General features: G+C 39.1%; 1 protein-coding gene across 2 annotated transcripts; it reads right to left on the bottom strand.

The window, feature by feature from the left end:
- Positions 1–52: 52 nt before the first annotated feature.
- Positions 53–21181, bottom strand: ago2 (argonaute RISC catalytic component 2). Of its 2 annotated transcripts, none has more exons than XM_026347664.1 (20): positions 20966–21181; positions 19668–19715; positions 17893–18088; positions 17684–17804; positions 17354–17535; positions 17033–17169; positions 16820–16954; positions 16638–16725; positions 16246–16393; positions 16030–16149; positions 14617–14739; positions 14351–14484; positions 13215–13399; positions 12733–12892; positions 12500–12590; positions 11643–11837; positions 11350–11484; positions 11125–11226; positions 10771–10970; positions 53–10647 (listed from the first exon to the last, which is right to left on the bottom strand). In XM_026347664.1, the coding sequence occupies exons 1-20, from the start codon at positions 20982–20984 to the stop codon at positions 10539–10541; spliced, it is 2628 nt and encodes an 875-aa protein (XP_026203449.1). In that variant the 5' UTR covers positions 20985–21181; the 3' UTR covers positions 53–10538. The 2 variants fall into 2 exon arrangements, with proteins under 2 accessions (XP_026203449.1, XP_026203450.1); XM_026347665.1 differs by having other exon boundaries at positions 17893–18073.
- Between the last annotated feature and the right edge of the window lie 743 nt (positions 21182–21924).

Below are 21924 nucleotides of genomic sequence, written 5' to 3'. Positions count from 1 at the left end.
CAAATTGATAGAGCAATACCAAAGTAAAAAGAAAGTCACCACACAACAGGAAAACGTTTTAGGCATTTTTATTAATTAACGCAACTTACAGTCAAGCCAAAGAGGGAACTATATTAAGTGATACGTATTCACATTATGTCCTAACAGGGTTTACAGCATATGTTGTGTTGTGTAAGCATACATGTTAAGAAAAAGAAAAAAAAAAAGGAAATGTAAAATAGAAATCAAAAGCTTACAATTTTACAATGACGACAACAAGAAGGAGCTTAGCAGTGGATGTGAACAAATTAATTCAGCAACATAAAGACCCTCACCAGAACAAGAATGACAGCAAATTCAGTTTTGGCATGTTGTGGTTTAAATAAGGGAGGAGAGAGAAAGAGAGAGAGAGAGAAAATCAAATGACTCAGAAGTGAGCTCAACATGACACAAATGAAGAGAGGTTTGAATTCACACAGCTGTGCAGGGCTGCCTTTACCAAGAGCCTTTGGTCACTTTGATTCTCCAACATGGCTTAGGATGGAAAAGAAGAAAAGCACAGGGTATACAATGGAAATGGCCGATGAGGGGGAAAAAAAAAAAAAAAAAAAAACATCTAAAGAAATGGAGAGTCCTGGAATCTGTTTTATGCACGAATGAAGAGGGGAATACAGTTTCAAGAATCTACAAATGATTGTCTGTGTTTTTTTTTTTTCTGAAATGATTAAGTGAATCTAAAGTCAACTCCAGGACAGCCCCTACATTCATAGGAGGTAGATAACATGGCGATGACGCAACTCTTTTAGAAATTGTGTCTAAACAGGAGTCAAAAGTCTGTCACGTCCGTCAAGTCTGAAATTGTAGTGCATAATTTGTTCAACTTTTAAGGCCTAATAGGAACCTATGGAACATCTGAAGTTCACAGTGGGAATACCTTAAAGTAAATTCTTCAACGTCAATATTTATTTGTTCCCTTATAATATTCCTTAATATCCTTATATTAATTCCATCTGATTTGTAGAGATGCTTCCATACTCCAGTCTTGTCAGTTATAGGCTAATGTACAACATACTGCTAGTTTCAAGAAACCAACATAAAGGAGACACGGCGACACATTCCACGATGTGTTTATTGCTCTTTGATCCAGCAGTATCTGTGAACTGGGAACACAGCAGCGGATGCTTTAATATATGGTCTACATGCACTTACTGTTACTGTCCGCCATGGTAGACTTATGTCACAATCAGATTTGACATCCCAGTCATGATCACAGCTTACGGCGTGTGTCAATCAGCATCTGCAGCAGCAGCAGCAGGTTATAGCCCATAATAACACAGTGCAGACAGACATGGCTTTGTTAACTGCCATCTAGTTGCAATGATACGGCCTTGCAGTGGTCGACTATATAATGCATACTACATCATAATACAGGTCACTTATTGTAAGGAAACGCTAAATAATTCCATTAAAAGAAAATTCCCACCATAACCCTTCAGGGGACCTACAGGAACCTGGATATCTAAGGCTATTTTAAGACAAAGGTGTGGGGGGAAGTTTAGGACAGGGACAGAATAAGCAGATATAGCCCTTGTCATGGCAATACCTGAGTCAGTAGTCACAATGTACCACAGAGCGTTGCGGGATGTTTGGTGCACGTCAACGAAAGCTAAAATTTTTGGCTATGTAGACAGAGAAAATGCAAAAAAAAAAAAAAAAAAAAAAAACTGAAATGGTGCTACAGGTGAGAAATGTTCAGATGATATTACATTTGTGTAAAAACTGCATTTGGCCACAATGTGTAACGTGCTTCTTTGTTACAACAGAACTCTGATTACGTGGTGGTGGCGTTTGCACAGCCTGCAGTGACATTCAAACCTCCCAAGAGGGGAAAATTACAATTTTATTGGACAAAATGAAGTACACAAAACAAAACAAACAAAAAAAAAAAACAAGTTAATGCAGCATATATCAGGCTTATGAGGTACTTCATTAATATATATATAGATATATCAACCTTTTTAGAAAAGCTCTTCAAAGTCATATTATTCCTTATAATTCCTATTGATAAAATACCTCGTCAGTTACTTTTTACTTTCTGCCCGACCTTATGAGGGCATTTTTTTCAGACTGCTTTGAAAGTGCAAACACAAATACTGATCGTTCTATGCAGCATCTAAACGCAACTTTGCATGATAATTAAAAATAGAGATTACTTTTTTTTTCTTTATGTGGTGCGGCAGAATTTGCCAAACCATTGTTGAAAGGACTCACAAACCCAATGCTGGGGCTGAAGGAGAGGAGAGAGATCTGACAAAAGGCACACATAAAACAGCTACAAACACACACACGTGGGGTATTTTCAGGTCAGATTAAACGACAATCTGTAGTGAACTGCCACACAACCTCATATGTACCTTTCGCTGAACACTTTGACGCATATTCAAATGTGTGTTTTCCCTTTTGTAAATTGTCTCATGCAAAACTACGTCTTAAACCCTTAACAAAAACGATGCTGAACCAGGCTAGGAAAAGCAAACACGAGCTAAGTAGGAGACAGGGGACATCCTCCCTGATTTTATTGCAGTACTGGGTTAACACGGCAGAGAAATGTAGGCATTTGAGCACGTGGAGTGGCTCTATTCAGTATGAAACCTTAATATTTCAACATTCTGGTAAAATAAAATAAACAAAAACAAACAAACAAGCAAAAAAACTCCTGGTTCCATCAGTATATCTACTCATTTACTGTCCTGCTCACTGAAAGCCATCAATGTAAGGTGTCTGCGAGTTCTTTTGACCTAGACATACAAGGCTAGAGTAATGGTACAAAATAAAAATTACCGACAATCCACAGCTCACACTCGTCAACGTTATTGCTGTACATACATCTTTTCAACAAAGCTCCACAGCCACTACATTCCTAAGTATCACCAAAGTTCAGCTGGAATATCAACGCACTGTCATGATGAAGAGTAATTACGATGGCACACTTGGCGATACGCGTTCCAGTCAATGACAACAGTTTATTTCACCACATGAGTGAGTCCCTAGATTGTGCTGGGTTGTTCTCAGATCACTCGTCTTTTGAAAAATGAAGGACTCACACAAAACAATGAGACGTATTAAAATTTGGTCCCCTAAAACGTAACCAACCGGTCATACACGACTACTAGCTTTTCCCATTTATTAAGGTTCAAGAAAAGAACAATGCTCTCACATGATATTGGCTTGTGTTGGTTTGGTCACTACAATTTTTGATTTTGTTACCATTATTATAAATTAGGGCTAATATTAGCTAGCACCTGACACTGCTCTGAGGTAGTTCTTTTTTTGCCAAGTTGGTAAAGAAAAAGCCAAGTCATTCTGAAGACTAGAAATGCTTTGAAAAAAGAAGAAAACACAAATTCGGGTCTTGCTTGATTGGGCACATGTCCATCAACTGGACGGTAGGAGTACAGTCAGATCTAATTCATTAGGATTCATCCTCTTGTAAATATTTTATCATTTAAAACATTTCAGTCCATCCAATAGTCAATATATTTACCTGCTGGAACACTAATTAAATGCTTTCCTAGCTGATATTTGCACAGACGTGCAGCTCGCATGGTGAAAATATCAGCTATGCAACTCCAAACTATAGAAGGGCGGCTAAAAAAACTCCACCTGTTAAATGCCTGAAACCACAATGTGAAGGATGCTGCATGAGGTGGATGAGAGGTAATGTTCTCTCCTCAGGACTGGGCAATAAAATGATTATGAAGAAGTTCAGACAATAGTAAAAATAATAAAATAAAGAGTTATTTTCAATTGATAAATGTATATGTTCTGCATCTGGGTCAACTGCACAATCATTTCATTGGACCAGAGTAAGAAAGCTGACACACGCAGGGCCAAATCAAGGGAAACACACATGCACACGCGTGTGTGTAGTCATATGAGGACACTGTGCCGATGACAGGTGACAAGCCTGCTACAGCACAGACTGTTCTGCAGTTGGTAAAATGGCTGGATTCACTTAAGTCTCACATTAGTTATCGTTAACAACGACGTACAGAGCATTTAATTTACTGCTTCTCATCATCAGCCCATGCTGACTGCTGCTCTTACTGGTTAAAATGACGCATGTTGACTTCTGCAGATGCATTTAACTGACACTAATGAACAGAAAGTCCTCTCTGTAGGTAAGACAGAGGATGCCAATGATTGTTTGTGAGAAGATGGAAGATAGTTTTACAATCTATAATCTAGCATGAAGTACAGCCACAGCTGGAAGAACATAAGAGACTTTGCTCTACAACAGTCTGACAAACCTCCAACTCCATCGATCCAAACAGATCAGTTACCGGCCACAGAGCACCGGGATCAGCTGCCTTTCTTACTGTTACAACAGTCATGGTGATATAAATGATATAACAGAAAATGTTGGAGTGGCCATTGAAAACAGGAAGTGGAAACTAATCTGGTTATTCATTACACATAATCCAGTTTTTCTATGACATGGGCATATTATTGTGTAAAAAACTCATATGATCAATAAATATATATATTTTAAAATCAGCTTGTTTGTGGCAACAGCAAATAATGTCGATAACTAGTTCATTAACAACAACCTGCATCATTACTGGTGAGTCAAGCATCAGTGCTCTTGCAGTTCATCAAAGATAATGTCCTGCTGTAATACACAGTACGTCAAGATAGCTATAAGATTCAGATTAATCCAGAAACTAACTGTGCCAAAGATCAGTGGATGTAGTGATGCCAGGTCACTGCATACATGTGGAGAGTTTGTAGCTCTGTGAACCAACCCAAACCAAGACGTCTGACTGGGGTTTAACACAGTCGCTAACACCAGAACCTAACCAGAACAAAACCGGATATTTAAAACAAAAAGTGGAAAATTAATGGACTTCATGCTTCTGGATCAAAATCTCCAGTATTTGGATCAAGTAGCTCCAATAATCTTAAAGTCTAACAAACATGGTGAATTTGTTTCCCGTCCTGTTAATGCTCCAAAACAAATATAGTCATAATTCTTAAAAATCGCCCAATGTTAAATATACATCATGATAAAATTTATGTTTACACATCAGGCTTGAAGCTAAAAACATCAGTATAGGCTTTATATGTAAAAACCTTGAGCACTTCACACTGGTATCACACGGCTGAAGGTAATTTGGTGAACATTATAAAAGGCTGACCTTCAAGAATAAAAGTGATGCTTCGGGTTTATCTAGGAACAGAAATTCAAAAAAATTAAGTGTGAGTGCCACATAAATATTAATATGTCACTTAAAAAAATCAACGTTTCACAAAAACTTTGTTAAAGCTTTGTTGCTCTGCGCTAATGAATTAGTGGAGCTGGGAGAATTTTACAGGAAAACTCTGCAAAAAAAACTGAAAACAAGAATCAGACTGAGGGCTTAAGCAAATAAAAAAACCAAAAAAACAAAAACAAAAACCAGATTACACCAAAGCAACCATCATTTATATGTATAAATACACACACAAGCGCGCGCGCACACACACACACACACACACACGTTACAGCACCTCACAAAGCATGAAGCCAGAACAGACAGAAACGATGACTACTCTTTGCACCAGTGTGAAACATTTGTCCCCTAAAACTACAGTAGAGACGGACATCTCAACTGTACACTTGTTTTTTTTTTTAAATCCAGGTTATTCAGTGAAACGATAAACATCAGCTGTGATGTGGGCGTTAATTAAACCAACGAATTATTAAAAACATGATAATACTTTCTGCAGTTACTGAAGCCTATAAATAAAGATAAATACACCAAAAAAAGGAAAAGGCTGTACACATGGAGCAAATGAGTATAAATGTACTGGATGGATACAAGCCTATACAATATTACAAACCACGCACTCCGAGTACATTCATTGAGATTATTTGAAGCTAGGAAAATAGGATCTACTCTACAAGAGGTTTCTTTATGTCAGCAAAAGTTTCTCTACAAGAGACGGATGAGAGGCAAACAGGAGAGACATTACTATACAGAGGGAAATGGTTTGGAAAAAAATTATTTATAGGTAAATTTATAAGACCATTTGAAACCAGGTCACAGGCTGATTGTTGCAGTTTTACCTCAGCCCCTTCCAACCCTATATTTAAACATACCAATAAAAAAAACCCGCTATTGTGAAAATGAAATTAGCTGATTAAATTAGCTTATGATATGCCATTTATTTCATAGCCAAAGCCATTTCTGGAACCTGCTTCGTCCACATTTTGGCCACTCACACTAAAATATAACGGAAAAAACAGTCAAACGGAGATGTGCATTTATTTTAACAAGTCTGCTGTCATGTTATTTGGGTTCCCGCTGTAGGTATTTTGAATACCTTGCTGAGCACCAAGGGCACCATATAAACTTATGAATTTGTGCCACATTCATCTAGGCAGGTGTACTCATTTGTTAGCTTCAAACACATTCTTGATGTAGCTCATGATATGTTTAGTCTGTGGTGGTGTCGTGAGGCCTCATATCTGTGCACGTTGCAGTCTTAAAAGGGATGTGTGGTGTAAAAACCCGCCTGCTCACGTTCTCCTCTCGCAGCACTTCAGCATCACATCTGCAACAAGCCGAGCGATTAAAGAAACCTTATTTTCCACAGCGAATGAGGTCTCTAACACTTGTCAGTCTGTTCTGCATAAAGCGCCTTTCTCCCACATCACTGTGCAAAGAACCCACTCAGGCAACTTCAAGTTTCACTCTTCCGTTAACATTTAAAGGCATCGGGATATTTCAGAAAGACAACGTGCTGAATGCTGGTTGGCTAGCTAGAATCCCTTGTGATCAGCAGACATGGCTATATGAATGGTGACTGCACGTACTGAGCCTCTCAGGCCTGTTGTCAGGACATCTTTTATTTTGAAAAACCACCACGACAACTGCCATTCTGCCACCCGATAAATAATCGAATGCTTCAGCAGCGTCAAAGTCCATCCTTGTTTAGTGCAAACATAACATTGTCACGTTTTATCTCCAAGACAGGCAATGTCATTCTGATCTGGTATTTTTAAGGTGCTGGTATAGGTAATGTAAAAAAGAAGCAGTAACAACTACAACCCCACTTTCTAAAATGATCCCTTTGAATTTTGTGTTTTTCTAAGTTACTTTTAAGGACACCAGTTATGCTGTGAGCTGAGTTTCTCTGTCGTTGAGTTGACCTTTCCACACGATATGTCTGGCATTTACAACAACAACCTTCAGCTAAAATACTAAACACCCAGGCGTCCCACTGAGGGCCAGTCTGAAGACCAAACATTTGAATAAGTAAATAATGTAGATGCTCGTGGCATCATTGCTAACGCATGCCTTTGCACAAAGACGATTCACATTTCAGCACAGAGCGGCAGGCTTCACCCGACTTGTATGACTTATTTGATCGGATCCTGCATTGCAAACAAACATCTGTTCGTGTGGATTTCAACATGTAATTTTTTTAAGCTGGTCTTTAGACAGGAGTTGTTTTCTTTTTGTCTGACTAACAGCACCTCTAAGTTACATTTACGATGTTTCCGGATGAAGAATATGCAACGATCACGCCTGATGTGGGCTTTACATTTGTTGTTGTACTGCTCAGGTGGAAAAGTAAAGTGTCAAGAAAGTCTCTTATTTCATTGGTGCATAGACTTAAAGGAAAGGGGAAAATGAGGGGAAGGAAAGCTGTGTGCGAAAAGAAACACACCTCAAGAATTTGGTCATACAGCTCAACGCTCAGAATTCCTAAAAAGGAACGAAAACAAATGAAAACACACACACACACAAACACATTCACTCATCAGCTTGAGCAAAACTATGAAAAATAGCGACAACTACATAAACTGAGAAAGCATGTTCACCATCATGCACGCCAAGCGTTTAAAACCTCTAACGACAATGCGAGACTCAAACAATGCCAATTACCAGAGAGATTACCATTAGATAGCAGGGGTAATTATACAGAAATGGCCAGCGGTGTGATGTTACCATTACACTTAAACAGGTAACAAGAGGTAGAACACACGGCCATTTCCATACAATTACACCAGTGTCTCACAATATGGCCGAGCCTCCCGCTTCGATTGAAGAACACATGTAGAAGTCATACCAATGTCCTGCTATCAAAAGTGCATCCAAATTTACATGTTGAGAGACCAGCACCAATAAGAACAATATTGACATCATAAAAAGTAAATATCAAGTACATGATTTTCAGAATGCCCCACAAACACAGTCAGTCGGATTTCTAGTTGCTTTACAGGTAAGGAGTTAAAAGAGTGACGTGGAGGTGGTCAGAGGGAGAGGAAAAGATCCTCAACATGATGAAGTGTCTTTTAGCATACGAGTAAAAAGCCTTGTCCACTAGTCCAGTGAGGATTTAAGGTAGTTTACAAGGAAAACTTCTAGCACCTAGATTAAAGATGTCGTTTTGTGCTTCAATGTCTTTTGATTATTCGTATGTAAAAGTTTGCAATCTTGTTTGGCTAAGAAAGACTGTGTGTTACAAAGGATACACCCAATTTTTAAGCTAGAAAATCTACAACAATACAAATGACCACATAAATACTTCATCCCTTTACAGAGGTATGAAGATGCTGATAAGCACTAAGAAACGCTACTAAATGCAACATGCTAAAAAGCAAATACAAATAAAAGAAGAAAAAAAAAACAACCCTGATTATCTACCTCTATAAATGACCCACATTTGTGTGAGAGACCCCCCCCCCCCCCCCACTGCTAAATCTCTTGGTTAAAAATGATGCATAGTTAGAAATATAGACTACGCGCCTCCAATCACTATATGAACATTCACCAGCTTAATTAACTTAGCAGTAAAACTTAGGTGGGATGTTAGGGCATACGTAAAATAATCAGACTGTGACAGTCTTAGAAGGCAAGAGAATAATTTCATTTAAAATCTGTATACAAATACACTGTTAATTTTAAACTATATGTGGGCCAGTCATTAAAAAAAAAAAAAACTTTATATTTTCAGCAGCCTCCACTGAAAGCTTATTCAAAATATACCTTATTACCAACATTACTATATAGTATAAAGACTCACAAAAGTCATTTGCATAAAAAACAAACTTTGTGCGACAGTTGCTCCTGATTCCTGAAGCAAACACTATAATTAAAGAGTTTAGTTTTTTTCAAGGGAATTTCGATCCATTAAAGTCTGACAAGTTGCAGCTTTCACTCAACTGTACCGAATGAGACTCCACGCAAATATCCTGCGCTGACAGAGACACTGCAGAAAACACTATTCTCCTGTTATATACAGTAAAAACAACAACAGAAGTAGGGTTAATGTGTACAAAGGAAGAAATAAACATTAATCACAAATGCCTAAATGTCTCACACATGAGTCAGCCACATGCATATTCATTACAAAAACTGACTGAAAATTAAACAGACTGCAAAAACCGAAGGGAACAAAAAAAAAAGATTTCATTAAGTTCCCCTCTATGTCATTTTCTACATCAAGTGTCTTTTATCAACACGGCTCAGTGTACATTAAAAAGGTGTCCTGGTTGGGATCCAGTCCCAATACACTATTTTTTTTATTATTATTTTTTTTTGCATGGGAAATAGGTAACTAGGTGCGCTTTTTCAGTTGAGACTAAAAAGTGAGGCAGAGGAAGATAAAAATTGCTAATTTTTTTTTTTTTTACATTTGAACACTAAAAGCCCTCATCTAGATTAAAATGTTGGTTCAAGGGTTGATAACAAATCTGATGTAAAGAATTCTTTTGTCGAAGATTTTGGCATAAAATGGTCATCAGTGTCGATCAAGGACAAAATACTGAAAACCGCAGCAGATGCGGGCCAAATAATTAATAGTTTTACATAGAAATGACGACAGAAAAAGTTTTCTCAAATGGCACTCTTCATCACATAGTGCCCTATGTGAAAATCCCACACGACCCTCAATATATTAAGTACTGTTGTCCTGATTGAAGTACCCATTCTAGTCAGTGCACTTTGCTTTGATTGGCTGATAAATAACGTTCGTCAGAGGAGAAAATCATCAGGCATATTAACAGTCAATGGACCCCCGTCATCTTTTGATGTGTTGTTCTTCTCTCAAGCACCAAGACCCTAACCAAACAATAACAAGAGGAGGGTGAACGGCTCCTTTTAAATTAAAAATCACCCCAATGTATAAAGTTACTGCCCACTAGTTTAGAAATGGTAGGTTTCGTCTATCAGTGTACGAACTTCACTTTCTCCTCTCAGATTTTGCAACATATTTCCCTACATCGAATACTAATACACACTAATGCACAACATGTAAATAAAACCTGTTCCAGCGTGATCCCCATTAAAGAGGAAACTTTTGCATCTTACAGTCTAATGCTGGCCTGGTTTTTGTGGGTCTGGGGCTGAAGTACAATTGTAGACATATGAGTAACTGACTGGTTTGCAAAATAGGGAGATCATGGTGTGAAACCACTGTGATGCTATCTAAAGCCGACAGTGAGACAGCGAGGGGTAGTGTGCTCCATCAGTGGGGTCTCACCCACGCCAACCTGGGGTTGTATACTCTCAGGCAAAGTACATGGTGCGCAGAGTGTCCTGGTGGATTTGAACAGCTTTGGCCAAGGCCTGGTGGTCACGTCCATTGCTCTGGCCTGATGTGTGGCTGCCCTCAGCACTGAAACATTTCAAAGGATATAAAAGGGTTAATAATGTCTGTTTGCTCTGTCTGGTTCTCAAAAGCATTTTTTAAATATCTAGTTTACCAGAACAAGTCTGAAAAATGGTTATGTGTCCTTACCTGTCATGTTCTTTGTCCACCAAGTGATAACGAGCACGAAAAGCTACCAAATGGGCGTAGTAGGCTGGTGCTGGGATGGAAACTGAGCGGGTGCAGCGCACATAAGTGTGGCATAGCTGGTAGGTGAGGACCTGGAGTTCATCTGATGAGAAGTGGTTGTCATCCCAGAGCACATGGTAGTGAGATGGCCTGCTGGTTCCCTGCACCGAGTGAAAACAGATGAAACATGTCACTTCGTGTCCTGAAGATCTTTAGATAGTTTCACATCTAAAACCAAACTCCATTTAATATGATCCTAATTAAAAAAACTACTATAAATAATACATAACCTGAGAGTTACATTGCAGTTCTCACCTGAATGCCAGCATGACTGCAAAGGTAGAAGTCAAACTCTGATGGATGAGTAATTTTGGTGTCCACTGTGGTGCCTGCAGGAATGTTGCCACTTTTCCCAACCTGCAAAAATTTGAAACAAAAATACATACATACACAAATAGCAATTAAGTTAAATGGTTTACCAAATGTCTCTAATTTGATAACACATACATTTTCAATCAATACTAATGATTTAGCACTGACCCTTTCATTTCTGTCCGTACAGAACAGTCTTGTGTGGTGTCTCTTCTGTACCACAACAAACGTGATACCAGGCTGGTAGTCCTTCTCTAGCTTGATGCAGGCCTCACGGATTGCCAGCAGTTCATGCTGAAGAACCTGAATGTATTTATGATAAGAAAATATATATAAATATAAAATCTAATAGGTTAGAAGATGCCTGGAAATACAACATGAACAAAATGTACAGTGACATAACAATAAAATTAACATTAACGCCACAGACTGTTCTGCTTTGCCACTGTAATGTACATCACCTGGTTGAATTGGCCCTCTGAAATGCCATCCCGATAGTAGATGATTCTTGTAGGCTTGAATCGAGTGGACTTGTAGAACTGGATCAGCAACTCTCTCACCATGGTGGCCAGGTCCTGGATGATGTCTTGACGATGCTGCTGCACCCGCACTGTGGCACAGTATCTGCTGGGATGGGCATCCATACTACCAACAACCTGAAGAGAAAAAATGAACTCACTTAGTGGCAAATGAAAGGGCTGAGCTATGACATGATACAATATCAACTAGAATTACTGCTTCGAAGTTGCATGCCTCCACTAAACTGTGATAATGTAACTTTTGAGCATGTCTGTCCAGAATCAAATTCTAATACGTTTATGCAGTTCAAGCAAATGTTAGTGCCAGATGTAATGACATTCCTTCCAGGCATTTATGAGATGTGGCACTGACCAGAAGGGAATATACATGAGGTCACAGTGAAGTTGACCTTTGACCACCAAAATCAAATAATTTCATCCTTGATCCCAAGGGCCAATTTGTGCTACACCTGAGGAAGTTTCTTCAATGTGTTTCTGAGGCATCACCTTCACAACAACAACAACAACAACTGTGACCTTTGGCCACAGCTCTTCACAGAGTCCAAGTGGACAGTTGTAGCAAATTTGAAAAAAATTCCCTTGACGCAGACTGACAACCTGAAAATATAATGCCTCTGGCCCTGACTATCATTGGTGCTGACGCATAAAAATGAAAAGCGTGGGCAAAAAGCAATTTCTTTATATACCTAAACCATCTAAGCAGGATATTTGCTTTTGCACATTTTAAAATATATATATATAAATATATGAACTGCGTTATGTGCTGTGATGTTACTTACAGCAGCAATAGAAGGCTTTTTTCCATCTCCTGCCGGCGGATGAGTCACATCTGCACCAAGGAAGATGACTGGCTGCTGGAACACCATTGGCCTAGAACAAAAATGCAGTGCAGATAGGCTAATTAAAAAAACCTACATATTCTTACAAAAGTGACAAGCACTCCAGACAAAGAGACTTACAGTCCTTCTTTATACTTTGTGGATTTGAGGTAGGGTGTTGTACTCCCACTAACCTGCCCTGTGGGAGGAGGATGTTGTTCACGCCACCCAGTTTGACATTGATCTTCAAACAGAGGTTGGAGAGAGTCTGAGGTGTTGTCTTCTGAACATTCTTCACCTGCACACACTGCGTGGCCATGCCCAGCACAGTGTCGCCAACACGTTTCACCTCCGCTACAGTCACGAGCGCAAAGTGATGTCAGTCAATTTCATTTAACAGGTCTGTGCAATATTTCGTGTCTGGAGTTCAACAACAAATCAATGCAACAAATCAAGGGCACAAAGGTACACTACAAAAGTCATCATCTGGAAGTGGAATTGTGGTTTACAATTTAGTTAATTAATTATCTCAAGCGATAGTAAAAACAATAATTGTTAGCACTGTTTTCTTTCAAGAAAATTAACATCTGTGTATGTTGTTTATCTCTGAAGCAAGAAAATACACCGTTTTCTACTGAATGAAAAAAAGTACATATTGTGTGAATGGACGCCTCACCATAGACAGGCGTCTTCCCTGGCAGGATCACTACAACCAGCTGGAGGCCCTGGTAGGTGTACTTGAGGTGTCTGAACATTGGCTCCACGCTGTCAGCTCCCTGGGCGTATTTACAGAAGCAAGGCTGACCCTGGATGGGCATCCCTGCATCCCTAGAGATCTTTCTCAGCTGATCTGTGAATGCTCTGAGACAGAGAAGTTCAGAAAGGGGAGGTGTAACATGAGGTGTTTGTCATGTAACATGACAAAATATCTTCAAACTATAAAGTTCCAAAACATGGATAACCTACGCTCTGTACTGTCTCTCCCCGAATGCGTCAAAAGTGTTGCTGCTGTGAGAAATGGTCACTCATGCTACGTGGTGTACTCCATTTAGGCACCTCTATTAAAATGCAAGACACTTCTAAAACCTCCGGGAAAGATAGGATGTTTGCTATTCTGAGAGTTTCTGCTTGTTTAACCTCTAACCTCTGATCTCAATCACTGCTTTCTTCAAGTGCTAGTAAAATGCATTGCAGTGAGTCACTCACACTGATACACACAAATCTTTCACAATTATATGCTGTAATGTCGTACCTTAGACACATGTTAAATGCTCACGGTGTAGGCTGCAGATGTGTCTGTAGATACGTTTCTATTAATCCACCAAATAAGTCATTGCAAAATGGTCTTTTATAATTTCTTCCACACTGCTGAGCATGAGTAACTCCTCTAAAATCTTCCATGTTGCTTCTACCTGTGCTGTTAAAATCACTTTGATAGTGTGGACCCAGATTTCTCCTCTATAAATGAAGCAGGACCTCCCAGAATCACACCAGATTATCCTCTCATTGACTAAAATACCTGACTTTAATTTCCCTTTGCTCTTCCTAGAGGTTCACATACATTTGCCATAGACAACTAGACAAAGGTACAACACATGCAATTCTGAAAGATTTGGCAGCATCTAGTGGTGAGATTGCAGAATACAAATGTAACCTTCTAAGCACCCCTCATACCCCACCCCCATTTCTAGCTGATCATGTTCAGGTCATGTTTACACAGAAAACTCTAGGGAGTTTACATACTTTCAAGAGCTAATGCACATCTGCCATATGCTGAGGTACGTGCACTCTACTTGTATGCATCTCACTTACTTGAGCAAGAGTTCAGTACACTGTCTCTGAGGTGCAAAGCAGGCGATGGCCCACACTTTGATCTCAATGCCTGTGTGGAACTGCTTGTTCCTCATGTCCCATACTCCATGGATTGGTGTGGCTATTGCTTTGTTCTGCAAAGTATAATTACACACGAATAAGTTAAATTAATACATCTTAATACCACTGAATTAAGTGTATTTCACTTAAACGCATGAAAAGTTAATATACTCCTGTTAACACATCTGAATGGGTGATCAACATACCCTTCCTCCATACAGAATGGATGGTGCTTGTAGGACGCGACCATTCACTTCAGTCATTTCATCTCTCACCATTACGCCAAATTCACGAACATAAGGGTCAGTGTTGAAGTTGGCACTTCTCATCTGAAAAGGAGAAAAATTGGAATCTGTGAATTACACACGTTTTTATGTAGACACTCATTTGCTCATTGGACTGCCAAAATGTCTATACACAACAGCCTATAATGGCAAAGCAAATTTATTAAAAATCAAAAGCTGAAATCTTTCATTTAGTATTCAGACTCTGAATTTAATATTTTGTTGAAACCCCTTTAGCAATAACGGCCCCACCTGTTCTTGGGCAAGTCTACAAGCCTATCAGACCTGGATTTAGACAGTTTATCCCATTCTTCCTGGGAGATCATTATATAAATTATAGTATAACAGTATAGGATTGTCACTGTATGATACAGTCTCAAAAAATATCATAGATAATCATTTATAAAGATCCGTAAATGGATAAAAACAGCGTATTTCAGAAGTAGTGGAGGAAGTAATCACATGCTTTTACTTGTTATGTTATTATTAGTACTCTATGCAGAAATATATTCTGTGACTGCGTGTTGTGCTGTTAACGTTTAGATCATTAGATTATGATTACTCATGAATTAATGTAAAAGCAGGATTTTACTTTTGCCGTTGGTTGAGGTAAATATTCTTTATACAACTGCAATTAATGATTGTTTTCTTAACAAATTCATCTGCTGTTTATGTTCTACATTAGCTGATTGTTCGGTTTGTACAAAACCTGAAAAAGTAAGAAATACTTTCATAAGTTCTCTAAATGATGAAACTGACAGCACAGACTGGTTTGTTTGAGATATTAAAAGTAATCCCACATTTCTGAGGAATTATTTTTTACCCTTGTCTCACTACCAAAGGTTTACAGAGAAACCAAGCAACGGATTTCTTTGCTTGGTTTGGTCTTGATAAGCAATGTGAAACATGTGACCTTTTCTACACTGGTCTGCACTTTAAGCTGCTAAATTTAGATTTTTAATTAGTTTGCAAATCAAAAATAAGAATTGTATTATTATGAGTTATTGTGTGTAGATTGATTGGCAGAAATGCATTTTTACCATTTTAACATAAAGATAAAAAACGGTAAAATGTGCAAAAAAGCCAAAGAAGCACTTTCCAACATGAGTGAAAACTGTGGTAGGTTGTTAAACCAAACATTCTCTTCAGATAAAGACTACAAATTATTGTAGGTGGAAATATTTGCTGGCAAGTGTGACTGGTCATCTCTGGTGATCTTAGAATACGGCATTGCTGAAGAAATACTACCAACGTTTTGGCAACTAAAGGCATTAGGTTTTGAGATTCATAACTTCTGCAATGCATTCACTAAATATGTGTCATTCCATGACTCACCAATTTACTAATCTCATCCTGACGGTCTGGTGCTGATCGGGCTGTGGCACGAATCATAGTGGAGGTCTGATTGTCTGTCAGCTTTTTGATGCAACGCTGTCCTGCCACTATGTTACACACCTGGAGTGGAGACGCAAACAAAACAGGTTCGGAATACAAGTAATAGTAAATCACTTCTCTGAGGGTAAATAAGCACAAGAGGCTGGTTATGCTTACCTCTAGAGGTAGGTAGGTGTGCTTTTGCTCCTGTCCCACCTGAAGACATGGGAGGTGGGGGTATCGCAGTATAAGCTTGTATTTGTCTTTGAAGTACTGTGCAACTGTGCATTCAATTGTTTGACCGTTCTCCTGCTGCAGGGGAAATCTACAGGAAAAAATAAATCAAACACTTAGTAAACACACGTTCACCCTGCAGGGATGTCTGCAAAAATCATCATGTCAACTGGAACCAACAGCTATATTTTTTTAAAATACAATACATGCATCTTGTTGCTGGACTGCAATATATTTTATTCATTAAATACTATACTATGTTTTCAATGAGCTCTTGCTTTACTAACTGTACAACCAAAATTCAAATAATGCAATTACAAACAGAGCATTTTTACGTTTGATGGCTGGCTGGTCTTCTGGTCACATTGCACACTCTGTACTTTCTCTTCATTTGCCCACAGTGAGTGATCTCCACCTTCAGACCTGGGTGGAGGGAACACACACACACACACACAAAAACATCACAATCATTCCTAACCCACGGCCATTAATAAATGAAATCCTAAGTGTTACCTACCCTTGATTTCCTTTGTAAATTTCACTCTCTGAGAGTCCGTTAAGGGCTTCTGTTGTTCTTCAATGCTTTTGAAATCCAAGACCTCACACATGAACTCAATTACAGGTTGGGCTTTGTAGAATGCAGTAGCTGAAACTGCAAACAAAACAAGGGATTAGAGATATAAAAATGATATTACTTAAACAACTTTTACCAAAACTTTAAGAAAATTACCATCAATGTTCAGCATCATTTTCCAGAGGGAAGGCCTGACAGACTGGTGGAAGCCAAACCACACCTCCCTGCCACCACCAAGGGGGTTTGAGCATCCCTCTGAGGGTGTGAAGAAAGAGCGGCCCACTGGGGTATACCTGTAACCGGACATTGATGAACAGTCAGATTAACATGTAATAATGTAAAATACGATACAAACCTCAGCAATGGTCGTTTGAAAATAACAAGAATCACACTATGTATTTATACAAGATGGCAAATATGTCAGAAGTGATCATCTAGAAACTATTATTTACATATGGAGCAACATTTAACACCCACCTCATAGAGGGCAAATGTCTCATGACCACATCCAAGGCCTGGATGGTCTCAAAGGGGACGCTGGGCAGCCGTCCTGACAGTGCCTCATGCAGAGCTTGCAGGCTAACGCAGGACACCCACTTAATGGATACTTTGAAGCTGCGGTCCTTGCCTTCACCAGGAATGGTCACCTCAAGCTCCACCTGAGGAAGGGATGGAGAAGAAGAGCACAACAAGGGAAAAGCTTCAGATTTTTTTATCCAATATAAACTATTTAATGCACATGTTAATGCACGTGTGTCCCTCTAAGTAGAGATTTTAGTGTTGAGGGTTGTCCTGTTATATACATACTTTATCTCTGCCTATGGGCAAGGGCATGGCAGTGTAGAGATTCTTCCTCCCATCATACACTGGCTTTCGATCACCAAAGATCTGTGTTTTAAAGTGCTGGACCATATGCTCCACAATTTCACTGAGAACAACATGAAACAAATTATCACAATGCAGAGAACATCTCAACCACTGATGTATCAAATTAAGAAGTATACACATATTCATACCGATTGACCCTCCTGGGGCATTTCTCGGGCTTGATGTCAATGTCGTAATGATAGACCTCCAGCTTGGGGATCTCCATCTCAAAGAAGTTTGCCTGTAGCTTGATTGTCCTGCCCATGGTGCCGAAGTCCGGCCGTGACGGTGGCTTGAACACATATTCTGGCAGTGGGGAAGATGGGGGCTCTACAACGTCGGGATCAGTTGGTGGAAAGCGACAAAGCGTATAATAAAGATCACAGTTTACAGGCACAGGTCATTTCCCAAGATCTTAACGACCCAATTAGAACCATCTGGACCACATAAATAAGATACATGTTCACATGTAATGAACAGGGTCACTTACAGATGTACGTACGGAACTGTACGTTTTTCAACTGATCTTAATAGAAATATGTTTGTTTTACTCCTGAGTTGATAAAAATGTTTGACATTACACATTTCTCAGCTGAACAAACATTAGAAGCCATCAAGAACTAAAATACTAATTTAGTAATTCATATTTTAAATGCTAAATTAGACATGGAATCTTCTTTTTATGTGACAGTCTGACAAGCACAATTTCTAATGTGACGTGTCTCAACCAGCTTTACACAAACTGTCAACTATCACAATAAGTGAGCCTCCTAAATTTTGCTGGTGTGACAAATCCAGAGACATTATCTACTGTAAATTACACAGTATGTTTGGGATACAATAAATAATGATGCATCTCAATTATCATCCCAGATTTGATTTGGAGATGTTGGTATAACAAAGAGGAATATATACTGGCCTTGCAAACCACATTTTAACCATGAGTCATTATTTGCATAGGTGATCAATGGACCATAAAGCTCAGCAAGCAATTGGCTTAAACTGAAATTAAAATGTATTCTTGCTGTATGAAGGCTCCTTTTCAGTGACACCGTTTCATGAACTCCTCCTGCAGCATGTTGAACAAACATAGCTCTTGTTTCTCATTTATTAAAGAAAAGAAGAAGCTGTTAAAAGTTTATCTTCTGAAACTGCCTTCTTAATAAGTCTGCTCAGAGATAAAAATCAAGTCTCCTAGGTTTTCTCGGGTGAACACAAATAGAAGTCAAGTCATCATCTAATACCACCACTTAGTTCATTGCCTGTTTTGGTTTCCAGCTGGGAGACTCACTTGATTCTTTGAATAGTTATTTCAGATTAACAGCTTTTAGAGAGTGCTAAGCTTGTGAGCCGGCTTTAAAAAACCTCAAACTGCCAAGTATTGATAAGCTAATTGAGTATCTGGATCTTCCTAGCACCTAATCAGAGCCTGTCTGTTATTCTTACAGTCTGCTAGATGTCTTGAGGTGTCAACAATGTTTTTCATTCTGCTGGAGAAGATGCACTAATGTTTTCCTCAATTGCAGGCATGCTCAACCAAGAAGCTCCATATCTGCAACTTTAGATATTACAGTTAGGCTAGCAGAGCACTCTCCCCATTCCCCACAGTGCCTTATCTTTTCGCTCCAGCTCTGCTCATACAAACAGGAACACCCATAAAACCTTGTAGTGAAAAGTGGGTATTACTGAATGACCTATGAGACCTATGCGGAGGAAATTTGACAACATAAAACTGCCCTGATCTGTTTAGAAGCTCACCTAGAATGCCAAATTACTTGAGCTCTATTTCATTTTTCATTCAGATGGTTAATCAGTACAGACTGCGATGCTTGAAGGATATATTAACACATAATGTTGCCGCTTACACTGGACCAATGCTGGGACCAGTTTAAGCCTTTAAATACCAAATATGGGAAAAGCTTACCAGAGCTTATTGACCCAGAGGAACGGGGTCCCTCAAGCATCTCAGCAGCTACAAAGGACAAAGATTACAGGTTATATGATCAAAATCCACTTGGTGCACAGTTTCTTAAACATAAAGAGAGGCGATAAAAGAACATTTGAGTCACAGAACACAAATCTGCTTACTTCTTAAGTAAACATGATATCTTAATATAGCAAGTAGCAAGACAGTACAGAATGCCATTCATCTTTACTTAGACATTTCCTTTGCAAACACTTGCTCGATTTCAATGTCTAGCCCTCTTCTCGCTTCCACTGCACCATCCTCCACAATCAAGGGCAACTTTTTCATGACTCTTATCAACACACACACAGAAGGCATCATGCAAGCTGGCAATCTTACTCTGTTGAAGCCACCCATTCTCCTGGGATTAGACTAATAATACACTTTAGTTCACATTTTAATTCAACTATGACAACACTGATGCTTCCCGTGATACAGAAAGTAAACCCTAAAGCTATTACTAAATATAAGATGAATGCTAGTGTGTTTGTTACTTGGGCACAAATACTTAAGTAAACAATAATAAAAAGTTACATTTATGTAAAGAGCAGATTTTACATTATTTTAACACTGTCTATTTGCCCACTGAGAGTCAGCTGCTAAACCTCAAACAGTAAGTTACGTTTCCTCAGTCACACTTCATTTACTACTTAGTTTTATCCTATATAAGTCCCAAGTATATTCACAGAGCAATTTCATAGCGTCTGATAATCTATGTTATTGAAAATATGAGTACAATCTACCTAATTAAAGTTGGATACTGTTTGCTAACCATAGCTAAGATTGGCCACGAAATGAGATAATATGGTCGGCCGCTGAATATGGTTGTAACTTTATATTTAATGTTACACCGTGAGACACTCCAAACAATAATGGCTGTGTGTTTGTTCCCGTGTGGTTTACTAAGAAAATATAAAACAATCAATGGCGATTTTCTAATGGGAAGCTAACAAAAAAAAAAACAAGTTCTGGAAACGAGGTACCATTGAAGCTAACTTAGCTAGCAGCAGTTTGTTGTTGTTGCACGCTAGCTAAGCTTGCCTCTACTACTAATATCTCCTCTGAAGACTGAGACGATGTTTTCCTAAGCAAACGTATTGGGTAACTTTCATAATAACTAGCAATATGACACACAAATGAGTACGTGCTTCAAAAAAACAGCTCGCTGCAATTTATCCACGAAACGCTGCACCTAGTGTGCTCATTTCTGCTAGCTGCATCACTTAGCCGATGCTAACGTTAGCTGCACCACTTACCTCCAGCAGAGGAATACATTTTGTCGACTTTTTAAGCGTGTCGTGGACGTACGGATACTCCACTTTATTTGGGCCAAATACCACGCAAACTCATACGTGATCGAAAAGTATTAATATATAAAAGATCGATGGTTGAAGTCCAGTTTGGAAATATAAAGATATTTAGTTAGCCAAGTGGTAAATATTTGGAGCCTCTCATCCTCAGCACAGCCCCATCCCCCCAACACACACAACGGGAGCCGAGAGCAGAGACAGCACAGAAAAGACGCAAGAGCGTTACCTCCCACCTGCTTCCGTCTTTGGCCACTTCCCGTTAGGCTGCCAAAGACTTTCCATTCCTCCATCTTTGCTGTATGTACTTATTTGACAGCCGCATTTACAGGATTGTTCACTTGCTAACTAGTGTTGTTCTTTTAACTCCTGCGCACACGTTAAACGGGGCTGTTTCGCTCTAATAGAGGCCACCGATTCATGTTTAAACACACGTGTAGAGGGGGGGGGGGTAACTATCTTGCTTCGTGGAACTCTTCAGTGATGTCAGACGCACGCTGCGCGCTCAACAAATTCAAATTCAACAACACGCAAAATACATTTTTCTTCACAGATCGATCGAGGCGCTTTGACATGTTATTTACAAAACCGATCCTTGTTTTAGGAAATGCACAAAACTAGAGAATAAGCAAAACGCCACGGGAAGAAATGTGGGGCCTCTGTGTGGGGAGTGTTTCCGGGGTACAGCAGAAGTTAAACCCACTCCTGCAGACATGATGCCTGGTTCACTGTGGATGTGAATGGATGTGGAAACACAGTGACATGACTACGTCCGCACGCTTTTTAAGTAATAATGTCAAATTATAAAGAAAGTAACTGAAAATATACTTTTATCTGTGTTTTTAATGTTCACTGAGAATCTCAGTGTACAATAATATAATGTATCCTGTGTGTCATAAGGTATGATG

This window comes from Anabas testudineus, chromosome 11, assembly GCF_900324465.2.
Source record: "Anabas testudineus chromosome 11, fAnaTes1.2, whole genome shotgun sequence".
Taxonomy (NCBI): Eukaryota; Metazoa; Chordata; class Actinopteri; order Anabantiformes; family Anabantidae; genus Anabas; species Anabas testudineus.
This window is presented reverse-complemented; position numbering and strand designations above follow the sequence as displayed.